The sequence below is a fragment of the Panulirus ornatus genome, chromosome 14 (genome assembly GCF_036320965.1).
Source record: "Panulirus ornatus isolate Po-2019 chromosome 14, ASM3632096v1, whole genome shotgun sequence".
Classification (NCBI taxonomy): domain Eukaryota; kingdom Metazoa; phylum Arthropoda; class Malacostraca; order Decapoda; family Palinuridae; genus Panulirus; species Panulirus ornatus.
Window position 1 is genome coordinate 5,773,354 of NC_092237.1, and position 22,684 is coordinate 5,796,037.

The window sequence follows — 22,684 nt, forward strand, 5'->3', positions numbered from 1 at the left end:
TTGGTGGTGGGTGGTGGACCAGCCCAGTTCCTTCGCCTTGTCTCCGTCGGCTACCCCTTTACTGCCGGTGTGGTCATGCAACATTGCGGACCAGCTCTCTCATACCCTCGCACTTGCCTGGCCCGCACGCTCTCTACCTCACCTCCTCCCTCCCTCCCTCCCTCCTCACAACCACTCACTTGTCTTTATTCTTTCTCGTGCGAAAGTAAAGAGAATGTTGGGAGCGCCACGATGATGTTACGAAAGCCTTGTGTGAGAGACGCGACGGTGCGACGCTTGGGTATGATGACCTGACCTTTGACCTGACCCATAAGGTCATGTCATCGTACCTCTGAAAGTTCCTAGCGTCGTACTGAAGAGGCTAGTGCCATTGTTCAATTTTTTTTCTAATGTACTTTGAGGAATGAAATGTTTGTAACCAACAACTGGTTTCGTGCAAATCAGACACCAAAATCAGGATCGCTTCTTACACAACCAAAGATTCAAGTTAATAGATCTAGACACTGACAGTAACTTGACCTCTTTGTTAGTGTCGAACAACAGAATAGATATATATATATATATATATATATATATATATATATATATATATATATATATATATATATATATATATATATATATATAAGTTCAGGTTAGGTATACCACTACTTAACATGTACTAGTTGCAAATACTACTTGATCATTTTTGTAGGATAACTCGTCAGTGCTGCATGTTTATGCCTCCTGTGACTGCTCGTGAGTTTTGAGTCCTGATATTTTTTCTTTCTTCCTCAGGTAAGATGTTACCCACGGGTGATGTCAGGTAGCCACTCGTATCCTCAACTCTGTCATCTACATCAAGTTTGTATACATTAGATTTTGCCGAGTCTCCTCACTCTCACCATACGTACAAAAAGAGAGAGAGAAAAAAAAGGTATTTGGGGTTATCGTGCTGTTAGCTAGGGAGTGTAAACGTTGATATTTATGTATTTATTTATAATTATCCCAGGACCAGCGTCTATGAAAGAGTCTGGTGTTACCCAGGACCTCCCCTCTCTGAAGGCTCCTGCTGCCCAAGGCTGTGTGCTACTTCCAGCAGCAGAGAAATGTAGGTCTTTGACGAGACTTTACTCCCAGTGATACAGCCTAGCCAAAGGCGACTTTTCATTGGCGGTGTAACCTCGAGCAAACGTAGTCCGGTAACACCTGCACGTGGATGTGTGCTTTATGTGTGTGTTGGCTCAGTTGCGCCAGCTGCCTCTTGTCTCTCGTGTGGTGGACGGAGAGGAGGATTTGGTATCTGGACGACGCGTCCACACCCCAGGGAAGGTTGCTGGGTCCGCCGTTAATATGGCGCATATGTGGAACTGCGCTTCTCGTCCCTCTCTTTTGAGCGCCAGGAAGACTCGATCGTCATGGCGAAGGAGGGAGTGAACAAGAACCTCCGTACCTTTTCACACGAGCGTTAAACTCTACGGTACTGGTGTTAAATCGTGCCTCTAGCTTTTGAATTAGCATTTGATACTATGATACTGGTATCAAGACTTACCCACAGCTTGGGCGAGACTGGTATATGGAGACGACGTGCTCCTAACTTGAGAACAACACAAGAGCATCGTCTCAGATAGGATTATGGCGTGGACACCTTGGAGCGCGGCAGACGAGACAGAGCCTCCCACCCTTACCTTGTTCCCCTTACCGGCTGTGGAGTGGCGTTGTCCTGCCCCGGCATTACTGTGTGTGTGTGTGTGTGTGTGTGTGTGGACGACAGGTTTGGCTTCCCGACCTGCTTGTGTGCTGCACTGTCACCCACTCGGTCGCTGTACATTGAGTGCTTGAAAGTTTCTCTCCCTCCTGCCTCTCGTCTGTTTTGCAGCCAATTTTGACAGGAGCACATTGCATCTCGGGTTCGCTTAGCTGTCATGTGTAAATTGGTTCTGATGGATATAATGTTTGTTAAGGTTACTCGAGTAATACATCAAGTAATACATCAAATACATTACTCGAGCACTTAAGTAACTCGAGTGCGATGACACGACCTCTGATATGACCCTAAATGGCTAGGTCAAAGACGGGGTCGCCAAAGCCGTAAATCATTGGCCACGGTTACGTAAACCAGTGGAAAAAGACAGCGAATCATTTTGGTGTAGATTTAATGTGGCAGCCGGGAATATGATTTGTAATGGAGGAAATATTATCAGTTATCTAAACACTGATAGTATTGAACATTCAACAGATAGGAGAGTCATTGCTAACTGTGTAGCAGACAAAGGCCGGTGCGCTTGAAAACGTACGTGCAGTCGGAAGAGGTGATGATGTTTGTGTGTTATGCTAATGTAGGTGTTCACTGAGAATGATAAAGTGGCATGGGATGTAGGACATGGGAGACATGGGTCCTCCCGTAAGAGTTTACGATGGATTGCCCTCAGCACAGACACAACGCGTTTGTATTAATCGAAGTTCCACGACATGAAACGAGAGATGAATTCTGAAATACTTAATGGTAATCATTTCGACTCCATATGTGCTCTCGACGAACTGAAAACAGATTAGAGAGTAGCGTTTGGAATTTAGAAAAACTAAGAAACTGTCGCATTCCGTTTGGTTGCCTTATGTATGTTGGACCGGTTTGGAACGAACTAGTTCGTACTATGGCTAAACATGGATATAGGATCATTAAGGGATATTGACGGAGGGGATTGCAGAAAGAATGAACCATGAGAGAGAGAGAGAGAGAGAGAGAGAGAGAGAGAGAGAGAGAGAGAGAGAGAGAGAGAGAGAGAGAGAGAGACTATATTAAAAGAGTCATATTTTGTGGCGTGCATGAGATCATGTTTCCTCAAGGGGTACAAATGTTTATCCAGTAAGGACCCGATGAAGTTCAAAGGTCACTCTGACATAACCCAGAGCTGCCTCACTGTCGTGAAAAGGGTCGAGCCTTAGTGCTCAAAGGGGTCGTTTTAAGGTGCTCATGGGCTGGTTGAAGATTTCTCTCTCTCTCTCTCTCTCTCTCTCTCTCTCTCTCTCTCTCTCTCTCTCTCTCTCTCTCTCTCTCTCTCTCTCTCTCTGCATTGGGAAAGAATTCTGTATCAGAATTTCTTTCCTGGTCATCCAGTGAGACAGGAGTGTGTGTGCACACCACCATGGAAGACATTATTCCAGACAGGAATGTTTTTATAAGTTCCTGTGAAAAGTATCTATGAACCTGTAATTACCTGTAATTACACGGTTTTCCTTATTTTTTTCTGCATAAGATAAACAGGATATTTAGAGATTATATATATATATATATATATATATATATATATATATATATATATATATATATATATATATATATATATATATATGTATGTATGTATATAAAGTAGATTGGTCGTGTGGAGCCAATACATATACTACGTCTTTAAGTTTTACGTGGAGACGGTGCTTGGTACGGCCGTAATGCAGGCACCCCACTGGCTAGATGGTGGAAGGGCTCCTCCGTTTTCTCTTCAGAATGAGATTTTTGAACCCCGAACCCTGACAGTCCTTGGCAGGCGCCTGTCTTGACCCCGACCCGAGATGTCGCCGAGTTCTTGTTCTGTGCTTCCAGTGCGCGACGAGGGAAGTGGCTGCATCCTAAACCCCAACAGATGGTCTAAGGAAGGTTGACTGATTGTGGCGTGTGTTCGGACTTTCTCTCTCCCCCCCCCCCCTCTCTCTCTCTCTCTCTCTCTCTCTCTCTCTCTCTCTCTCTCTCTCTCTCTCTCTCTCTCTCTCTCTCTCTCTCCCGTCTAGACTCAAGGTTCGTCTCCAAGGGGTTCACCACGAACCAGTTCTGCAGGTAAGAACTGTCACCCCTTTTTAAGTGACGGTTCAACCCCCGGTGGCTGGGACTCTTGGTTGTATATGATTACATGGTGGCTTGTGATGGTTGGGTGTGTAGCATCAGTTTTCCCTCTACTAGGTTAATTTCCTGTTTTTAATATGTTAGGGTCTCTCCTCGTGCACACACACACACACACACACACACATGTGTATATATATATATATATATATATATATATATATATATATATATATATATATATATATATATAGATTTCGTGAAGCCGTGTCAACTTGGCAATGTTTTTACGACAGACGAATTACGGGACGGATAGAATAACAGGCATATTAACGTCGGTAATTTTCTACCGAGACGCAACTCAAAGAGTTGATTAGCCTCATGAAGTCCACCACCACCACCATTGTTAAGGGAATATTGCTTTGTGATTGTTTACCCCTGTGTACTCCACACCTACATCTGTGAATGGTCGAATCAACACGCCGTGGAGCCACGTATCGTAGTATTGTACGAGTGACGGACAGAATTCGCATGGCGTACTTCATCGACCGAGATCGCTGAAAGCTGGCTAAGGCCTCCGGGACTTGAGGCATACAGTTGTACATTTCTGAAGGTCGTTATCCAATATGTGTCGAGGGGTTCTTGTGTGTGTAGTCTGTGTTTTGTGAGTGTAATGGGGGTTTCACCTTTGATTACTGACTGAGGTGTATATTTTTGAAGTGCGACGACATTTTAACAAGATCGGTCCGGGGTGCATGATTGTTATCTATAAAAAGTTCCCTTTGATGCGGTAGAGGTCGTTGAATGCATTGATAACCAGGGTAGAGTGAGTGATGGCGGGGATGGAGAAGGTTATCTGTACGTTAGATCCCGCACTAACGTACGTAGGGTCAAGGGAAACTTGGGAGATCATGCGGGGAGTCGTCATTGACTTTCCCCTTTCTCTTTCCCAGGCAGGTGAGAGCCGTTTGTTTTTATATGTTGCTGTTTCTGTGGCCGTGCTTCACCCACCACCACCACGGTAAAGCATTCGTGGATGAGGTATTCTCTTCGCCTGAAATAGCTTCTTTTTTCTTCTTTTTTAAAGATTTTGAATAAAATAAGATGAATGTTGTCGGTTAGGTCATCGTTTTGGGAAGTTTATGATATCTCTAAGCCAGTTTCTTTGGAATTTCTTTTTAATTACGGACTGTTTCGCCTCCTGCTTTAGTGTATATATATATATATTCCTAAATTGTCATTGATTTATCCCTTATACTTTTGTACTTTAATACAGAAGGCGTCCTGCTGTGCTTCGTGTCTAGGTAATATGTTTACGTGCAGTGCTTCATTTAGAGTGGCGTCCGAATCATGTGTCAATGTTCCATTTTTTGTTTGTTAGAATGACTTGCGAGGACTGTGGTATTTATACTTCGCTCGTCGGGAACTGAAGCAGATTGTTATAGTGTGAGTGAGACGAACCCTTGCTTTTCACTGCACCTGTAGCGCAGTAGACCACTTATTACCTGCCCCCCACTCTCTCTCTCTCTCTCTCTCTCTCTCTCTCTCTCTCTCTCTCTCTCTCTCTCTCTCTCTCTCTCTCTCTCTCTCTCTAGTGGGTCTTTGTCGATATGAGTCCTTGAGTAAATCCTTGAACTAGTATTCATCCCCTCATAGTGAGGGCCATGAGGGCTTGCTTGTCTTGTTCCACGTCTCTAGGGAATGCACATGCGTTTCGTCCATATTTTTTGTCCCTTTTTTTTTTTTTAATGTGGGTAGATCTTCATGAGATCATTCGCTATTCATGGCTCAAGGTTTATGGGAAATGGACATGATCCCCCCCCCCCCCGCGAAGCACTATTATATTTGCATATATGGATTTTCTGACATCGTTAAATTCCCCGTTTTGGTCTTTAATATCGGCACTTCGAAATTTATGCCAGTCTTAAGTGACTTAGAATATGCGCAGTTACAGTGAAGTGGAGGAGACAGAATTGTGCCTTAATGGTAGATTTTCCAGCTATTTATTGACTTTTTAGTTGTTTCAGGTGTTTCTAGTGTGTGGAAAAGTGGTTTCAAGCGGTTCATATTGGTGATAAATGGTTTCAAGTGGTTCCAGTCGTAAGCGGTTTCAAGACCTGATCTTTGAAAGTGTTTGTAAGTGGTTTAGGATTATATGTTGAAGATTAAGTACAAACTCCATGTCAAACGTAACCACTAGGGGTCTTTAGAATTTCTCTGTGCTTTTTAAGGTTTCCTCATCCATTTTCGTATAATTTTTCTTCAAAAAAATCATCCTGTGCCGCAGTTTAAAGATCGTCACTTCATTTCTAAGTCGTGGGAGGGTTACAGCCAGGTTGGTTGAATTGGCACACCAACTGATTTCCCAATAGTAACTGTAGAGACAGATGGTACGGTATAAAGTAGGTGTGAACGATGATGGTAGACCGTGCAGTAAAATGTGACAGTGGCGAGCATTGCGCTAAGCTACCACCGTTTCTAACTGATGTTTGTGGCCTTCTCCTCGGGCTTGCTCTGGCACTCGGCCTGCTGTAACCTGAGCTGTACCCAGACCCGTAGTGCCAGTGCTAGTTACCGACACTGCTAGAATATTCTACCCTCCATCTTCTGATGCTCCAGTGGCAGACGTCTGCCGGTAAACCCATGACGGTAACCCACCCGCCCCCGTTGCAGCACGTAGCCGCATACCACCATAACCTTACCTGAGCAGACGACGACCTACGCTGCTGTCTCCTCACACGGTTAGCTGCTTCTACTACTGTGTTATGTGATGGCTGACGTAAAGTGATCATGTCGTATATAGAAAGAAGAGGTAGTACGTGAGAGTAACTGGGTTATACCTATAGTGTTCTCTGTAAGGACAAGACAACTCTAGGCGAATCTAACTTGACTCTCCCAGCGATTTGATCTTGATCTTTTATCCTTCCACATCAGTTTAAGTGTAATTTCACACACACACACACACCGTGAAGACAGCATTGCCGACGACCTCATGATGTCTGGCAGATCTCTTTACTAGATCAGGAACCGCTCTATTGCATTATATCCTTGTGAAGCCTCATAACATTGTATGACTGCGATTTATAGTTCATATGCACCCAGTCACGGGCTGTAAGTCCACACATAGTAGTAGATCGGTCCATTTTTATCCCTCTAGTTAAGAGGATAAACTCGATTACTAGTAATCGTTAATGACATGATTAAGGGTCATTTCTGTCCAAAGTAGGATGACACAGACTTTAGTACTTTATTAGTTTTTTCAAAGTGACATTCCATGGTCCGTTGGTTATTAGGGTTTTATTAGCTGCCAGGGTAATAAAGGCCGTCATAGCTAACACTCGAAAATCATAACCACCTTCTTCAGGTAAGATAATTCGAAGACCTGATACGATCTCGGTACAAACGAGTAAATAGCCCCATGGTATTCTAGGATTTTCAGCTTCACCATAGTCAAAGGCGAACCTTGATGTTTGTACATACGATTGTCATGTATTAATAGACACGGATCCAACAGACGAGTGTGTTGGAAGTCGTTGCTCTGTTGTGGGGAAGGGAAGTAGTTAGGATGAATTATGGGCGTGCATGTGTCACTCGGTGAAGCAACCTCATGTCTGGCAGCAGGGGCTGGCTAAGCGTCGTGGGGTCCGAGTTGGCACGTACTCTGGCGACACCCCGAGGCAGGCAAGCCACATCGTTATTACACACCCCCTCCACTCCTCACCACACTTACTTCCCAGTCCCTTGCATACCCTCAACCTTCTCTTGTTGTTATATGTTGGTAGTGTGCCACTTGCCGAGGAACGGAAGGGAACATGATGGCCTAGCGATGGAAAGTTTAGGAACAATACCAGATAACTATGGTTATATTGGTATCCTCTGTGGCTGGTGGCACTGTTGGCATGGTCATTTGGAAAGATCCAGACTGAATTGTTGGAACGAGGATATTACCTTGAACTCAGCATAAGATAAACTTATGTTAATGCAAGGTGTTTTGTGATTACCAATTTTCACAATTATGCAAATTTTATATATTGTTAAGATTCACAGTTTCATCACAGTTGTTATACCAATCAAGTGATCTTATAACATTAAGTACCTTTGTTTCTTTTCTAATAGCATTTTTGCTTGATTTTGGATTAAGGTCTCTGGTTGTTTTATCACTGTTGATTTGAAGAGCTGCTCACTCCTGACACTTACACTGCTTTAAGATTTTTTTTTTTTTCATTATTATAGTCCCATTATCTTCTCTTTCACGTTGACAAATTTATGGCTTTTCACCAGTGCAGCTGCCTAATTCTTTTACCATCGTTGATGTCATTCTTTGTTTCTTTGTGTGATGACCAGATTTGGAAAGGTTATCTTAATTTTGGCCATCAATGTACCATGTGAACAGTTTGCTGAATATCTACGTACCTTGTATATATTTAAGTGAGATTGTAGTATTTGCCTGCAGTTTTTCTCCTTCACGATTCTCTAGGTGAGATGAGGATATGGCGACAGATTAGGTCCTGTACATGATCAGCTCTAAAGTCCCAGTCACACACAGATTCCTGCAGCTTATTTTTTGCTAAGATTCTTATCAAGGCTTGTATTTAGTGTGTACCATTATCATTCCTCTACATTTACATGGGTTGAATTTCATCAACATGAAGGTGACTGATTGGGCAATTCTCTGTGTATCAGCTGTCCTTTGAATAAAGGAGATCCCATCTTCTTTAGCTTTGATTGTTCATATGCAGTTTTAAGGAACATTACCAGTACTCTCTTCCTAACTTAACCCCTTCAGTCACCAATAACATGATCTCTAAGGTTCTGTTCTTAAACTAGTGAAATAGTAGTGAAAGTTGGAGTTATCCATGGTACAAAAGTCACAGAATAAGTTATGGTTATGGATAGATTGGTATTTTTAGTAGGACTGATATGATAGACATTTTAAATGCTTAAGATTTTCATTATGGTAAAGAAACTAAATTTCCCATTTAATGCCAAGATGGCAGTGAATAAAGTGTGTAATTACATTAAAGAGATCTCCATTTACCATATACTGTGTATTGCATGAGTGCATTGTTTTAGAAATACATAGAGACTGGAACTAATGGGAAATTTTTCCTTCAGGTTAAAAAAAATCAGCAGCGAGCTCTTATGATCCTTGAAAGTAAAAACGTCCCATTTATCACTATTGACATCACTGACCCTGGCCAGGAAGACTCAAAAGAATACATGAATGAAAATGCAAAACCAAAGGGAAACAACCGGGTACCTATGACTCCACAGATCTTCAATGAAGCTGAGTATTGTGGAGTAAGTACAGTAAAACCTTCATTCTCTACAGCTGTATTTTACTTGGAAAGAGTGGCAGCATAGATTTGTAAAACTATCATTTACCTACAAATTTCTTTTGCTTCATAGGTAGACAGATTTACTCACTGATAGTGTGCTAATACAAAAACAAGAGAGTGCCAGCATACTTGTGAAACACTTCATATCATATGTTACTAATGTTTGATGTTGTTATTGTTTAAGCGAGTCCTAGGGTATGTGGATACTGTAAGAAAGCTTGTATATGCAAATTAGCATGAACATAGGGTTCTCATGTAATTTTCTCATTATTGAAAAGATTGAATAATGACATTATTGTGCACAATATTTATTTTGAATTTTTGTGCAAGATATTGAGAAAATCTGTAGCTGAGGCTGCTGCTGTTTCATAGTATTTTACTGTCTGTACTTTGATCAAAAATTAAAATGATTTGATATCTGAAATTTATTTTTATAAGATTTGAAGCATCTTTTGCTTGGTTAAGCTTTACACACAGTTTTTTTTTAAACAGATGTAACTTAATTGTTGAATTAAACCCTCTGCAGTTAATATTAGATGAATGAAATTTGCATTGCATTTTACTCATTTCTTATGTGTAACTTACAGAGCACATTCAAACAATTTGTAAAATCAGATTGGTTCAAAATAGCAGTTGTTGGTGTAGGAGGTTTTTCATTTATTCCTTAAACACCTACAGGATTTTGATGACTTGGACATGGCCAATGAAACAGACACCCTTGGAGAGTTTTTGAAATTGACGGAGGAAGAGAAGGGTGCCATAAAGATTGGCATCACCGGCATTCTTCCCCAGGATAGAGCAAAGGCTAAGCAACAGAAAGAAACCCCACAGCTGACCAATGGCATTTCATCCGGTCATGAGGTAGGGGTGTACTAACCTAGCAAAAGTAAGCATCAGTGTGGAATTGTTGCTGTATATTCTAACGAGGCCAAGGGATTACTGTACGAGTTGTATTGCTTACATACTTGCCATGACTGCCAGTACTGTACTATGAGTATGGGAATTTAGAGCGGCTGATAGATTTAATAGTTCACTTTAAACAGTGTACCATTCCAGGAAATATCTATACTTGAATTCTTTTAATGATTATATTCATATTTTTCACATCATTGTATTTTAGATAATTTTGCTTGACGAATAATGTATTTCTTATGTATAGCCAAGCCAGTCAGTGATTTATTTTTTGTAACAACTTGTTTCGTCATTCATTGCCTCAGAATAACTGGCATCTGTAAATTGCACTGAAGCAGAAATGCCAATGGAATGGAGAAGAACATTGTTTTAGTGTGCATGTTTGCATAAGAATTTAGCATTGAATAGAAATTTTGTATTTCTGTGTATATACACCCTATACTTGCTTACACTGTACTAATTTAAAATGTTTAGAATGTCAGACATTACAGAGTAATATAGATTAATACATTTAAAAACAATGCTCTTCTTGCTGTATCTTAAAAGCTTGAAATATGGTGCCAGACAGTACTAATGAATGAGCTTAGTGTGTTGGCATGATAGTTTTCACCAATAGATTTAGTTGTATCATTAGATTAGTATTATACTAATATTTTTTTCCCAATACCAGTACTACTGTTTGTGATATTTACTTTTATGATATACCACAAATGTTGAGAATTTATATGGAAAAGTCAGTCTGGAAATAGTATGGGATGTTCACTGTAGTATGAGTATCAAAATATGCATTGAAACCTCACAGATAAACAGAAACTTCTACTTCATCATTTTATGTGCCCACTAGTATCTTGATCAGCTGAATATACAAGATGGAATAAAAATACAGTGCTGAAACAGATGTCCATACCCAGTAGAACATACTTTACAAAGCAAGATTTAAAGTGGAAAACAAGAAGTCTGGTTCAGGTTAGGTCTCAGTCAGTTACCGACCTGAAAACAAGGGACCCTAAAAGAGAACCAAAGTTTATAATTGGGCTTCATTTGCATTTATTTTTTTTCTATTACCAAGTCCCGTTTAATGTTTCTCAAAGTACTTTGATTTACAGAGAATTGTGCTGTTACTCTAGCTATGGTGTATATATATTATTATTTTCAGTTATTTTTTTATTTATATTTATTTATTCATTTATTTATTTTGCTTTGTCGCTGTCTCCCACGTTAGCGAGGTAGCACATGAAAACAGACGAAAGAATGGCCCAGCACACCCACTTACACATGTATATACATACATGTCCACACACGCACATATACATACATGTTAATATTATTATTTTCAGTTATGATTGCTTATATCATTATTTAACATGGTTTCATAGGACACTTATGCTATAATGCATTTATGAGGATCTTTTTAATTGTCGTTTATGTAAAGTAAATCATGAACTCCATGCAAGCCTTAAGGATTCAAGGCCTGGACATACAGAATGGTATGAGGCATTCAAGGTATAAAGCAGATTGGAATAATGTGGTATATAGTGGACGATGTGCTGTCAGTGGGCTTAAACTGAGCATATAAAGGAGTCTGGTGAACCATTGAAAGATATTTGGGGCTTGATTGTGGATAAAGGGCTCTGGTTTCAGTGCAATATGCATGACACTAGAGACAGGACTTGAGTGAATGAGGCCATTTCTGTATCTCTTCCTGGTACTACCCTGCTAACACTGGAAATTCTCTCCATGTGACCAAACCATTTCAAAGCACCCTCTTCTGCTCTCTCAACCACACTCTTTTTATTACCACACATCTCTCTTACCCTTTTATTACTTACTCATCCACCTCACACCGCACATTGTCCTCAAACATTTCATTTCCAACACATCCACCCTCCTCCGTACAACACTATCTGTAGCCCTTGCCTTGCAACCATATAACATTGTTGGAACTACTATTCCTTCAAACATACCCATAATGTCTTTTGAAAAGATGTATAGAGAAAACTAAATTGGGTTTTTAAATAGTTGCTGTGATTCAGGATACCTAATAGAGTGGGCTTGGTATTTATTAATAAGTCAGTAAAATCTTCTGTGAATTAAATAATTTATAATATTCTTGAACAGGGTCTCTTGTTTTTAAGTTATATAGCATGACCATGATTTACAGTGACCATGGAGTTTCTGTGTTCCTCATTTAGTCTTGTAAGAACTTTCTCTGCAAAATTTTCATTCTATTTCTTTGTTAACTGAAGTGAATGCTGATGGGAAGAGATCTAACTTTTAACAAAAGTTTTTGTTCATCTGTGTAGGTTTTAATTTACAGTTGTACTGTTAGGCAAGATTTTTTTTCATGTAAACAAATTGTGTCTGTATTTCTTGATAGTGGATACAAATACTCCTGATTTCTTCCATAGAATTGCTTGTGATGTTAATAACAGATGATTGTTACTTGGATTGTACTTTTAGTGAACATGATTTACTGGTAGAATTCTAATATACAATCCACATAAAATAGGGGCACTTTAGTTCATTTTCATCATATTGCATCACAAGCTTCACAAATGAAGTTTATGGTTTAAGGATATATCCACCTTAGGCCAGTACATCATATATTTCTGCTCATAACCCTGGCTTAAAAGGTTATGTATGCTTCATGTATTTGTGGAAGTAGGTCTGTGAATGATAAATTAATTTTTGTGTTAACTCTGTGCATAAGGGATGAGTTTTAACCTTGTGGGACCTCCTCTTTGTACCCTTTTTTTTTTTTTTTTTTTACTACTATGTAACTTTTTAATACTCAGGTTTCACTTTTTCACCTAGCTTGGACTTGTTCCAGTCATCTACCACTTCATCACTAGAGATGCATATCTTCAAATAATTTTTAAAGTTTTCATTTTCTACTTCTAGTTGGATGTTGTCTTACCATTTTCACAGATCTTAATAATGAACAACTTTAATCCAGAAATTTAAAGGTATTATATGATATCTCTCCTTCAGACTATAGATTTACACTTAAGCGTTTTTAGAAATCCAAAATTTACGGATGTTTTCCAAATTGTCATTGGCCAGTTTTTTATTTCTTATTCTTGGTAATGCTGGCTTAAACGTGTTGATTGGTAGCTCTTTGAAGGCATACTAAATAGTACCTAAATATTTTTGATGCAAGGCTTCATGCTCCATGTAGCATTTTTGTATAGTAGTGGTAAGCTTTGGTTATATTATTTTACATATGTAATTAATTTGTCAGAAGTTTAATCTATTTTATCATTCGAATACAAAACATCTCTGGATATTTAACCCATACAGCAAATTTAATGTTTAAATTTACAAGGTTTGTAGGGAGCCATATTTAATCTGTTGTGGTGTCATTCTTGTGGTATTTTTCAAGATTTTGCAATACAAAATTGTACTGTAGTATCATCAGAATGATCATGTTGAAATTAAAGTTGTAAAGGAAGCAGTACTACTGTATTGATTCTTACATTACATAGAGCTCCAAAAATTTTTATTATTTGTTCAAGCACTTTCTGTATGCACACTGTATTAGTATGCCTCAGAGCCATTGCTTGCCTTATTGCTCAAAAGTGCCAAGAATGCAAAACTTTTGTGCATATACAGACACTTGCTCAGTCTTCCAGCTACCCACACTTAAGCCATACCATAGTGAATACTATACCACACATGAGTTGCACCCAATTTCTCCTGCTGCATGCACTTTTACCAGGTAATTATGACTTCAAATGTAAGGAGTGACATATTCAGAGAATAAGTACCCCTTTTCTGTGGATTTTCTGTTTGTGGGAAATGTTTAAGATTGTAAAACAATTACCAGGTGTAGTTGGGTAAGATTATATTAAGAAAAGAATTGCTTCATTTTATATTTACAAAATAACAGCTATATCTGATAACTTACTGATGCATTTCCATTTGTATAAGATTACCTTCCATGCATCTGAGGACATGAACAGAAAATTAATATTATTTTCAGGTGAGACACAGATGGTGAAGTGGGATAGGAGTACTTTATTCATTTATATTTAGTGGATCTGTCAGCGGATGGAACCATGGAAGCGGAAGTGGATCATAGGGTGGGGGAGGGGGCGAAAATTTTGGGAGCCTTGAAAAATGTGTGGAAGTCGAGAACATTATCCCGGAAAGCAAAAATGGGTATGTTTGAAGGAATAGTAGTTCCAACAATGTTGTATGGTTGCGAGGCGTGGGCTATGGATAGAGTTGTGCGCAGGAGGATGGATGTGCTGGAAATGAGATGTTTGAGGACAATGTGTGGTGTGAGGTGGTTTGATCGAGTAAGTAACGTAAGGGTAAGAGAGATGTGTGGAAATAAAAAGAGCGTGGTTGAGAGAGCAGAAGAGGGTGTTTTGAAATGGTTTGGGCACATGGAGAGAATGAGTGAGGAAAGATTGACCAAGAGGATATATGTGTCGGAGGTGGAGGGAACGAGGAGAAGAGGGAGACCAAATTGGAGGTGGAAAGATGGAGTGAAAAGGATTTTGTGTGATCGGGGCCTGAACATGCAGGAGGGTGAAAGGAGGGCAAGGAATAGAGTGAATTGGAGCGATGTGGTATACAGGGGTTGACGTGCTGTCAGTGGATTGAATCAAGGCATGTGAAGCGTCCGGGGTAAACCATGGAAAGCTGTGTAGGTATGTATATTTGCGTGTGTGGACGTGTGTATGTACATGTGTATGGGGGGGGTTGGGCCATTTCTTTCGTCTGTTTCCTTGCGCTACCTCGCAAACGCGGGAGACAGCGACAAAGTATAAAAAAAAAAAAAAAAAAAAAATTAGTGAAAAAGTAGTCATATCATTAAGAAATGCTTATCAAATATTAATTGGCCTGCAAAGAATGAAAAGGTTTTGTGTGGATTTTTTGTATTGTGTATCTGGATAGTGATACTTTCTGCTGCTCTGAATAGGTAGGACTGGTACAAATGCAAGATAGCAGTTTTGTAATTTGATGTGTGATTAGCTACATATTTAAAGCCAACTATCTTGTTAAGCACCAGATAGGGTAGCCTTGGTCATACAGGAAGTTGCTCCATTGGAAGAGCAAGGGCCTGTCACAGGTGAAAACCTTAATATCTTTTATTTTTTCTATTTATGTAGGTCAACATCCACAGCACAGTATAGAAAAAAAAAGTGCAATCCTTCTGTCCTTGTTTTTTCCGGGACAGTCTTACTATCTCTGTTTCCATTACCCATCCTCTCTTCATTTTTTACCTTTCATCTTTTGCTTTATTTATAACCTCCTGAAGGATGGACTGTGTAGATCAGGGAGCCCAAAATCCTTCATCATTTGGCCTCACATCCCTTTAGCTTTTCCTTATTATGTAGAAGGAATAATGGTGTAGAATTATGGCCTATGGGTGGAATAGAGTTACTTCATTTGTATGTGTCATCTTGTGCAGAGTACTGGACATGGAGTAATGATAATGATACGGCTACTGATGATAGCTCAAGTATATAATATAGGTACTCTTCTCAGCATTTGTGAAGTTTGAGCTATGTATTAATATTGAATTCATAAGGCATATCAAAGCTAGAGATTCTTTAGCGATGCCTTTTCGTGTATGATCATACATCACTTGGCTTTGCTGTAACAAATAATGCATTGAAAATGAGGCCACTTATGGTAACTTTATTAAAGAAAAAATTAAACAGTGAACATTCCTCTGGGTATAAAGGTTGAGCTGTGGAGTAGTACAACCTATCCATTGATATTGATTTTTCATGGGGTATATTAACATGTTAGATCAGCAGTATCATGTATGATCAAACATCACTTCGATGAGTTCTAATGAATAATACAATTTTTCACTATATGATTCTTCATTTGCATATTAACAGTGAGCCATCTAGGAAATATATTTGCATGTGTAATATTTGTTCTCTTGTAAAAAAGGGTGATGCATGTATTTCACATCATAGATCCATTAATAAAGCAATACCTTTAGACATAAATTAGCAGCTTTTATTATACATTGTAAGACTTTTTAACTAACAAAGAAAGTAATTCTTATAACATTAACCTTTTGATATAACCATGATTTGAATTGGAGAACCTTTAAAGCTTAGTGTGTAGGCATATTTAGGTTTGATAAATGCTTTTACTGTTGTAGATTTGAATGAAATATAAAGTTGAATGTAAAGCAAAACTAAACTGTTACATTGCTTCCATACTTTTATAAGATATGCTTCAGCAAAAGTGCAGCACAGGGATCCAGTTTGCCACCATCTCATAATTGTAGTTGCTTGGTACATCCACATATATTAATTCTTTCATTATTATTAATAATGATAAAGTTAATAATGCTTTATTGGTACAAAAATGTTTTACAGTGGCCTGGACTTTTCAGTTGATGATACCTTAAGAGAAACTTTGGTTATATATTTGATTTTTGGTACTAAAATTTTAGGTTAACAGTTTGGGTCAGAGGACTTTTGGTTACTTAGTAGTGCAAAATTATAGCTACAGTTTATGCATAATTCCTTATCCGCTCATAAATTTTCAAAGGCTGTATATGTGGCAAAGGTTTATTGTAGGTACAAGCATTTGATGCATGCATTGTGAAATCATTATACATCTGGCTGCTAAGACAAAGTGTTTTTAATGGTGTGAGCACCAGGAACCTGCCTCAGGCTATCTCTAGAGAAGGATGCTACTTCATTACTCTTACTGGCTGCCAATTCATATGGGAAATTCTCTTCTGGGTGCTGTATTTCTTCCACTCGTGCTTCAAGATGGTTGGCTTGTACCTTTTGAAGGAGGAATAAGCCTGAATTCTTGCTGGGAAGCAAGAAAACAGGTACATGAGATTTCTAGGCACACTAGTTGCTCAGAACACATGATCAGGCTGCTCCTTCCAACACCTCATCATTGCCTTTCCTCATTCAGATCAAAACCCTATGAACCCAAAACATGGACATAGAATACTTCATAGACCTTGCCATTTCCATGCTCAGACATCTGCTGATGGTAACATAGGCCAAAGGAGAAATGACAAAGTGCTAAAATGAAAGCAGCATCTCGCCTTTGAAAATATATGGGGTGACAGGACTTTTTGCACAGTAATTATATTAGGAATCATCTAGGATGAGTTCAGGTTGCAGAATGTAATAAAGGTACTTTGGTTATAGTAGCACTGAGATATATTTGTTGCTGTTAAATAGAATGTTTTAGGGCAGAGGGACTAGGTAGGTGATGAATCTCTGCTCGGCCAACAAGATGGGGGTGCAGGGGGTACAATGTTCCTGGACCCAGGGATCCAAAATGGGGCTCAGGAATAACCTGGGATCTTGGAAAATGTTTGCATATTTTGAAGACTAACATTCCACCCCTCTCTCATCTTCCATATCCTTTTTGGCCATATACCTTGTGGCATAAAACCATAGTGGATAAAAACAGGATGACTGATGGAGAAGGGAAGGGGACCTGAAAGAAACTTTGTACCCCTTGATAAAATCCTCTTAGGGCCCTGAATCTCTGTAACCAGGAAGTTCTTAATTTAGGGTTTTGAACCACTTGAATTGTATGTAGTATGTTTAAAAGAACTTGTTCTTGGTGATTGATTGCTATTTAAACTTGTGCTTATTTAATAAGTATGCAGAAGGCAGGAAAAAGAAAAAACATGTAATTACATATTGAAAAATGCAATGAAGGGATGGAGAGTTGTACTGGTATTCTCTGCTTCAAAACACATGAAAAAGTGGAACCAAATCATGCTGCATGTGTAAGGTGAGGCACAATCAGGTGAAAACACTGGCTTGAAAATATAAGATTATCCCTTCAGAAGATGTTCCTAACTTTTGGCCATTCTCTTTAAAGTTTAATCTTTGCCATTACCACACTGTAGTTATAACCAACTACTTACTGATTTTTGCATTTTCTAATTTAGCACTGTTGTAATCATTGCCCCTTTTTCATTGCACATCTTTTTCTGTTGCCTTTCTCCTCCATATAGTGTGATGTTTCCTGTGGGGCAAGGTAGCACCAGGAATGGATGAAGGCTAGCAATTTTGAATATGTACACATGTATATGTTGATATGTATGTGTATGTATATGTGCATGTATGGGTTTTTATGTGTATACGAGTAGATGGGCTATTCTTTGTCTGTTTCTTGGCGCTACCTTGCTGATGTGGGAAATGACGATCAAGTATAAGTATATATATATATATATATATATGTGTGTGTAATTTGAAATGCATCCTTTACATGGGTTACCAATATTTTTACAAATTGATAAGTTCATAGTGCATGTGGATGATCATCTCATTCGTATGTTAGTTATACCAGTCATTCAGAATCTTTACAAAATGTTTCTTTAGCTGTTACTTGGTACCTGAAGAAATTATGCATGTCCTACATTTCTTTTGAATTTATGAGAGCTACTTGTAGAGATCAAAGAATAGATAAAAGTTTCAGCAATTTGCTTTGACAGACCAATAAGGAATCTTGAAAATAAGATTAATGTACTTATGAATGCTAAAAATGAGATTAGTCATTATTAGACTTTTGGCAAATTTAACAGTCTTGTCAGAATTGTCATATTTGTAATGGATAAAACAGGTTAATCATGGAAAGTGATTGGTGATTATCACTAAAATATTTTTACTTTTAAGATTGATATAATAGTCAGGGTTTTCGATACACCAAAATTTTCATTTTTGTGGAACCTCTGGAGTTATAACTCAAGATCCAGCTGAAACTCCTGGGGTTCATATTAAAGTCTTTACAGGTATATATCTCATATTCTGCATGCTTTTCTGTCAGTTTGTTTTTCTTGTATATGTATGTATAATTGAAAGATAGTAATTCCCCACTGCAATTATTTCTTTTAAGTTTTGTTTTCTAATTTACTAAAAGTGTTAATCTGTATCTGAGATACAGACTGCAGTGTTATATTTTACAGATGTTGCCAGAAGAATAGAAGAGGGTTGATGTGTTGGAATTGAAAATGACAGCATGAGCTATGAAGCAGGTTGATCATGTAATGAATGACACTGTAAGAGCAAGTTTTAGTAAGTGCAGTCTTGAGTGAGAGAGCTGGCCAAAGTATGTTGAAAGGGTTTTGACATAAGGAGAAGGTAAGTGAGTGAAGATTAACATAGAAGCCATATGGCAAAGTGTAGGTAGTAAGAGGAAAGAAAGACTGAAAAGATGGAAGGTTGGAATGGAAGAGGATTTGAGGTGGTCAGGCCCTGAAAATTCAGGAGGGCAATAGGTGTGCATGGGATAGCGCAAACTGGAGCATTATGGTATATGGGGGCTTCATTCTGTCACTGGTCTTGAACCTGGCATGTAAAGTAGTTGAGGAAAATCAGTGAGGGAATTAGTCTGTGGAACTTGGTTTTAGTATATTATACACAACAGCTTGGGAGTGGATGTGAGCTAATGAGGGTTCATTTGGTTGTGGTGCTACCTCACTAACACAGAAAACAGCGTACAAGTTTACAAAAAAATTTGTATCATACAACCTTAGGATCACATTCATGGGGCTCCCATATCTTCTAGGCTGCACTCCATACAGAAACAAGGAAATTGAGGGCTTTTGGAGCAAGAAGGTCCTTAATAAGATGGTAATCCTTTCTTTTCACTGACAACAATACAGCCATGCTGAAGGTGATGTTTAACTTGCAGTATAATCACTTACAGGCAGAGAACATAACGTGCTTGCTGATAACCACTACATATAAATGAGCATCAAGTATATGTATTTAACTTAGTATAGTTTACAGAAGAACTGGGACTACTTATGGTAATATATGCTTTTCATCCCTCATTGTACTATGGTATAGAATATTTAGCCTTTTTTCAAATGTCTGCTCATCACCCAACTTCCATGAACGATTCTACCTAGTTATCTCTGAATCCTTATTTATATTTACCGCCTGTTTTCTCTGTTTTGTCCGTCAAGTCATGACAACCTTTATGATGGTCTTTCCTGGCTCAGCTTATCACTTTTCTCAATTTCTCAGCAGGGTGTATATGTTACCTCCTCTATTACAGCTGTTCCAGTTTCAAATTTATCACAGATTATGTAAATAATGCCCTAATCATTGCTTAATTACAATTGGCTTTTGTCATAGTGCTCGACTAAGTTGAGGTTTCCAGTTTACTTTAGGTTTTCTTAATTATTCACTTAAGAACCTGATTTTTATTCATTTGGGAAAAATCTGAATGGATCACTTTATCCATGAACTTATGTTTCAGTTCATAAACATAGAATTTTTATTTTAGTATGAAAATTAAGTCAGTACATTATTTAACAAATAATTTATGATTAGCTTCATAAGTCAATTAGATTGAAAGTAAGTCTACAGGTAATTGGGTATCTATGCTTCTTTGACAACCTAAGGGGTTAGAGCCAAGGACCTCGGTTTCACAGTTACTTTCTGCTTAACGTGGCTTTCTAGAAATATGCCGCTTCCAAACACTTAAACTTGATTACCACCAACTTTTATTTGAATGCTGTTTATCTCGGCTTTTTGTGCTTTTAAACAATCATCTGTGGTGTCACTTTTTCTTTCTACCTGTACATTTCTTTGCTACATTTAATTCCCCAAACTGTTTTCACTTCTATAAGTAATTTACATTATACCTTTCTGTTATTCTTACTGCCTTTTTCATTGTTTTTATCATTTCATGGAGTATATGCAATTCTTATGTTGTATTTCCCTGGACATGATCAGAATCCCCTTACATGTCTTAAGTCAGTTCTCAATCACCTGTAATCCCTTTTTTTTTACAATACAATGTTTCCTGTTGTTCTGCCTTTCTTTTTGTTATCTTAAGCAGTTGCAATCTTTCATATCTTCTCTGTCATTCATCAGTTTACTCATGGCCTGTTTTATTCTTTTTCATATAATCCTTACTCCAAGAAGTATTTTACACTGACTGAGGGTTCTTGATGCACAATTATGGAATGGGTTGCACTATCCTGTAATGTTATGCATCCACAAGAAGTTTGATCTTTTTGCCTGACTGATCAGATCAAAGAATCCCATCTCCCTGGTTTAAAGTACCATGCATTGCAGGATATAAATCATCCCTGTGCACTGCATGAGTGCGACTAAACAAGCATCAGAAGTGTTACAATAGGCACACTTCATGATGTCAAACATGTAAAATACAGACCATAATAATTTGACATGTATGATCCAACCATTTGATGAATAATTTGATAAACAGCCTTCTGTTTAACTTATTTACAGTGCTTAAAAGATGAAGCTTCAAGAATGTTGTACTAAAAAAGGGAGAATGTGATACCATTATTTTATTTACATTTGTTCCATTTCCCCTTGGACCAGTCATATCTATTACATCCCATCACCTTACTTTTAACATTCACCTTCATCATGCTCCTGTCACTCCCTTTTAGACTTCCCTACGTTCAAGTTTCTTGAGCTTGCCATTAGAGCAGTGTTATCTGCAAACAGCAGTTGTTCCCCAGAACAACAGCAGCATTCCCACTCACCCACCTCCATTATGCTCTAGACCTGCCTATTGATTTAAAACCTTTACATTAATCTCCCTCACCACCAATAGCAGGTGCTTTGAATACCAACATTTGCTTACACTGCAAGTAAGATGACGCCTTTGGTAGGGTTGTATCATAGTAAGTGAAAAAGAATAAAGATTTGTTTAGGAAACTTTCCTTCCTAAGGAGTCCATCCATCATGTTCCTACTCATGATATGAGTGTGCCTTGAAGCTGCAGTAGCCCCATCAAGGGTGTCCTGTGGCTGTATGTATGATTTTATCCATAACACTTTGAATTTACCACTTTGCCACCCGGCTAAGTGTAGAGAAAAAAATTAACACTCGTTTCTCTCTTAGGTAGAAGAATGTGAGGCACCTGTTGAGGAAACGACATTTGAGGTAACAGAAGCCCCAGCTCAGCCTGCAGCAGAAGGTATCAAGTTTAACTTAGTGGCAAGTTCATAAATAGGGCTAATTTCAATGTAATTTCACAGAGGGAATCATACTGAGTTTTATTTATAAAGGTTTGACTCTTCAGTATCAGTAAGTAGCATTGATAATTTAGGGGTAATATATATATATCTCCAAAACTGTTTTCTTGACATGTTTGATTCCTGAAATGCCCCTCAGTCTTAGATGGACTGATGGATGCTCTGGAAGACAAAGCAGAGACAGAAATTCAAGATGGGGAAGTTGAAACTGAGGTAGCAGAGGATAGGGAAGCAGCAGAGGAAATAGAAGAGACAGAGGAAGTAACTAAAGGTGAGGATGGTGAAATACAAGGAAAAGAAGAGATGGAGGCAGCAGATGATAAAGAAGCTGACTCCGAAGGTGGGGAAGACAAATTAACTCGAGTACAAACAGAAGACGTCGAAGCAGAAGGTAGTTGGGAAGAATATACAGCACAGCCTGTGGAAGAGCTCTGTCAATCTTCAGCTTCTGTAGCCTTAACTCTTCCAGATTAATAGACTAGTCTGCATGCATTTTTTACAGGTAGATGATGGAAACGCACTGTGCTCATGTAGAGGACAGTAACTTATCATTGAGCTAGAAGCTTTAGTAATTTTTTTTATGTACATAATACTAATATGGTTTTAGTTGCATTTTATGTCAGGTGATGGTGAAGA

At 38.5% G+C, this 22,684-nt stretch overlaps 1 protein-coding gene across 4 annotated transcripts in view; it reads left to right on the forward strand.

The window, feature by feature from the left end:
• Window positions 1-22,684, forward strand: part of LOC139753226 (uncharacterized) — an 84,323-nt gene that overhangs the window by 58,125 nt on the left and 3,514 nt on the right. For 2 of the 4 annotated variants that reach the window (XM_071669448.1, XM_071669449.1), the window contains exons 2-5: window positions 8,927-9,112; window positions 9,829-10,011; window positions 21,915-21,990; window positions 22,188-22,439. In XM_071669448.1, the coding sequence (XP_071525549.1) occupies window positions 8,927-9,112; window positions 9,829-10,011; window positions 21,915-21,990; window positions 22,188-22,439 (697 nt within the window). Of the gene's footprint in view, window positions 1-782; window positions 917-7,378; window positions 7,493-8,926; window positions 9,113-9,828; window positions 10,012-21,914; window positions 21,991-22,187; window positions 22,440-22,684 lie in introns of those variants that run through there. The other 2 variants (XM_071669450.1, XM_071669447.1) reach the window with 2 other exon arrangements.